Below are 4,351 nucleotides of genomic sequence, written 5' to 3'. Positions count from 1 at the left end.
TACACGACGTCGGGCGACGGCTCCACTCCTTTTTTTTGTTTGTTTTTTTTTTTTTAAAAAAAAGAATTTCGTTTTTTCTTTGATTGGGGGAAAATAAAGATTTTATTTGGAGTCGCCATTTAGTAATTTGAGGGAACTAGAAATCCAAAATTAGACACTGGTCCCAGAGATTCGGATATTGGGTTAGTTATGATTAAGGGAAGGTAGACACCACCCTTAAAACATCCTTTCAGAGAAAGGTTACCTTTACTTGTGTGTTTTTCTTATTTTTTGATTCAAATGCTATTATATTTTTGAGCTTATTTGTAAAATTTTTAATTTTTTTTGACATCGATCCTTTTCTGTAAATAAAAGAGACGTGTTGACAAATAATATTTATTTTATAAAATAAAAATTATTTTGATATCATTCACAAATAGATATATCAATTCTTGAAAATTGGGTTTTTGACCTATGAACAATGATATGATAAAATGGGTGTTAAACCCGCGTCGTTATTTATTTTAGTTTTCTTTTGTTTTTTTCACATGCAAAAATTTACAAGTATTTATATATAAAAATATCAAAAAATACCATAAAAAATCATAAAAAATTACCTGAGTACCCCTGTATAGGCAAAAGACTGAAATACCCTTGGATTTATCGAACATTTACTGTTCACGCGCGGTTACTGTTCACGCGTGAAATTTTCCGGTGAGGTTACGGCCAAAAGATGGTCGATTCTGGTGGATCTGAGGACGAGGATTCAGAATTCAAATTGAAAATGAATTTTTTATCTTTTTTCCTCCTTGTGTCTTGAATTCATTGGCTATTTATAGCCAATGAATTCAGACAACAATTCATGGATTGTTAAAATTTTCAAACTTCCACCGATTACTATTTGTCTTATTATATATAATAATACTAAATAATAAGAATAATATTTATTTATAGGGGTAAAAATTAAAAATTCAAATCAGTATTATAAAAAGTTTTTCACCCGCTAAAAATCAATTTTAAATTACAAAAAAAACTTTTTTATACGGGTATCAACTCGGTGGACCGGGTTTTTTGACCAAAAATACCAGTTTTGACCCGAAACAGCCCGAAACTCATTTTTCATCCCGGTCGACATGGTGGGACCCGTATTGACCCGGTGGACTCGGTTTTGATCGAAAATGACGGTTTTGACCCGAAACAGCCCGAAACTCATTTTCCATCCCGGTCAACATGGTGGGATCCGTATTGACCCAGTGGACTCGGTTTTGACCCGAAACAGCCCGAAACTCATTTTTCATCCCGGTCGACATGGTGGGACCCGTATTGACCTGGTGGACTCGGTTTTGACAAAAAATGATGGTTGACTCGAGAAAATATATTGTAAACTCTTTTTTTTCTTTTTTTTATTTATTATATATTTTTTTTGTCATGAATAATAAGATAAAATAACATTAAAAAAAAATTAGTGAATCCAAAATTGGGTTACAACACCTTCCTACTAAAGTCATCAATAAAAGTCACATAACACCAAGAGCCTCTAAGGGATGCTACTGGAGCTGGTCCCTATAAATCTGTGTGCACCAGTTCTAGCTTTCTTGGTCATAAGGTTCTACCAACCTTTAAGAAACTGAGCTTCTTATGTTTTCCAAGAACACAGCTTTCATAAATGTCTAGATCAATATTTTTTAACTCTAGCAGCTTTTCCTTTGACTAAAGTATCTTCATCCCCCTTTGACTCATATGGCCAAGTATACAGTGTCATAATTGTGCCTGATTTTTTGCTTCAGTAGAGGCAATTATGTCTGCTGATCTTGTGGTCATATACAAGGTGCTGGTTTTCTTTCCACGAACCAAAACCATTGCTCCCTTTGATACTTTCCACATTTCTTCAGAAAAAAGGATTGAATGACCACTATCATCAAGTTGTCCGACTGAGATCAGCTTTTTCTCTAGTCTAGGAACATGCCTTACATTTTGCAAGTTCCATATAGATCCATTTATTGTCTTGATTTGCACATCTCCTATACCCACAATATCTAATGGTTGTCCATCGGCCAGATAGACTACACCGTGATCTCCAACAATATAGTTTTGCTTCATTTCATGATGTGGTGTATAGTGAAATAAAGCACCAGAATCAAGAACCCAATCATCAATAAGACTATGTACAGTAAGAATCAAAGCATCTTGTACCTCATCTATAGTGGTGTTTGCAGAATCAACTTTAGGTTTTTTTGGTTTTATGGAACTCCTCATTAAATGACCAGGTTTGCCACAATTCCAACATTCAACCTGCTTTTTGGGTCCAAAATTGCTTTTACTTATATACCTAGATTTTGATCTGCCTCTGGATAAGTCTTTATCCTGTCTCCTCCCTCGAGTGTTGATGTTGAGAGCTGAACCTGAACTTGAGATTTCACCAGAGTCTTTCCTTCGTACTTCTTCAGCTAAAATCAGGTCTCGGATGTCATCATATTTCAATTTGTATTTTCCGACTGAATTGTTTACGGCTATTCTCATACCTTCCTAAATGCTTGGAAGTGGAGCTAGCAAAATGAATGCACGGATCTCATTTATTCCGACATCTATCATGTATGTATCGAGAGAGACAGAAGACTTAGTATTGTCAATTAAACCTATTAGGAGGTTTGATGCAAGCTTTGTGTCTGTCAAGAGCTTACATTCAGCAGAACTAGACGTGCTATTTGTGAAAGATTGAACCTGCAGAGTTAGCTGTTTGATAGTTTCCTTTCACTGTTTGATTTATTTATTTTTGTAAGGGCCTTTAGCCTTCAATTTTTGGATGTTGCAGATAATTTTGTTTTCACATCAGCCCAATCACTGAAAATTGATTCATTCCTTGAAACGATAATTCTCAGGATCTACTCCATTTCCTCTTCCTTCCTACCCTTTTCCTGCCGAAATCATGTTTTTGTTATTAGGCATGGGATGATTTGTTCTACACTACTCTTCAAAATGATACGGGGATTAGTTCAAATTGCTTGGTATTTACCATTGAATCTACTTCTTTGTCCTTTGTTCTGGGCCTTCTGGGAATATGATATGGAAGATAGATCATCAAGAGACCCCACAAAAGAAAATCCGGGTCAAGTGAACAAGAATGAATCAAATAAAAGAGATGGTAACTGGAATTAAACAAGTATGATTCCTCTTTCACTCACCTACACATCTTTTTCGCTGAAATAGTACAGACTGTAACATGCAAAATTGGAAATACTGAAAAGAAATAATAGAATAAACAGTGCTAATATCATTCCCATTTGCTCCTAATTTGATGAGTGTGCTTGAAGTCATAAGTTAGCACCAAGCTTCCGTCCATTCTCCTCAATACAAATCTCTCAACCAACACGTAACATCCAAGTTTCTTCCAGCCACCAATCCCTCCGAACTCCTCCACTCTCTTCACCGTAACATAACTCTCATTACCACCGAGCCATCCAGCTCTCTCTTGCTCCCACTTCATTCTTTCCACAATTTCTAAACTCAAGCCCATACTTGCTTCTCCTCCAACTTTGCTAGAACTCCTAAACCACATGATCCCATCAATCAAATTCCTTTCGTCAGGCGCCACTTCTCTACCAGCAACAGCAATCACTTCTCTTTGAACAACAGCATCCACAATTACAGAGTTGCCTTCACTAAGACTATTTTCACAAGCAAAAATTTGTTCCCATCTCTGCTCCAGTGTCATCTCATAATACCTAGAAGCAATCAACTGATCCTTCAGTTTTCCTTCTTTGATAAACATGAAAGGACAGTACCACTTTCCTACAACAACCGACGCAGAGCTTCTTTGTGATAATGGGAAATGGAAATCTGGAAGGCGGTCACGGAGATTTCTATCAAGACCTCGCGCTTCATTCAACTCAAAATCACTTGCAGTTGAGGTTATCACTCTCCAACCTTTTCTCCTTAAGAATCCTGGAGGGAAGCCATCTGGAGCTACCGATTTAGCTACATAACCACCCCAGCCTCTCTTGCGAATCTCAAATTGCTGGCGTGCGTCCTTTGGATCGAAAGGCTCTGGTTCCATATCGGGGATACAGCAGCCGAAACAGCATGCTGCAACGTCCTCCTCCGTCGCGTTTGTGTGCGCTTCCCTGGATTAAGGCCAAATTTAATGTACAGATTCAAATAGCAAAATCATGGCTGTAATGTCCAAAAGCCCAACACAGAGGATTTGATTTTCTAAAACTGAATCTTCACTTGATGTATTAATTCTTCTTTTAATATATATATATAAAAAAAGAACAAATGGAAACTGCAATTTGTGACTATAAACGTACCCTTTATGCCTCCCGCGACGCTCAATTACATAGTATTGGTTGGAAGACAGTGGTTGGTTAGGAAC

The 4,351-nt window shown here is 37.0% G+C and overlaps 1 protein-coding gene across 1 annotated transcript in view; it reads right to left on the bottom strand.

The window, feature by feature from the left end:
- Positions 1-3,110: 3,110 nt before the first annotated feature.
- LOC105108532 (uncharacterized) overlaps positions 3,111-4,351 on the bottom strand; it is a 1,632-nt gene continuing 391 nt past the window's right edge. Inside the window, exons 2-3 of the mRNA XM_011002865.1 lie at positions 4,287-4,351; positions 3,111-4,100 (exon numbers count right to left, since the gene is read on the bottom strand). The exon at positions 4,287-4,351 is cut by the window's right edge and continues 1 nt beyond it. Coding sequence (XP_011001167.1) covers positions 3,251-4,100; positions 4,287-4,351 — 915 coding nt within the window. The 3' untranslated portion in view covers positions 3,111-3,250. The remainder of the gene's footprint in view (positions 4,101-4,286) is intronic.

The sequence above is a fragment of the Populus euphratica genome, unplaced genomic scaffold, assembly GCF_000495115.2.
Source record: "Populus euphratica unplaced genomic scaffold, PopEup_1.0 scaffold192.1, whole genome shotgun sequence".
NCBI lineage: Eukaryota > Viridiplantae > Streptophyta > Magnoliopsida > Malpighiales > Salicaceae > Populus > Populus euphratica.
The sequence above is the reverse complement of the archived record's forward strand: the minus strand, read 5'-3'. Positions and strand labels throughout refer to the sequence as shown.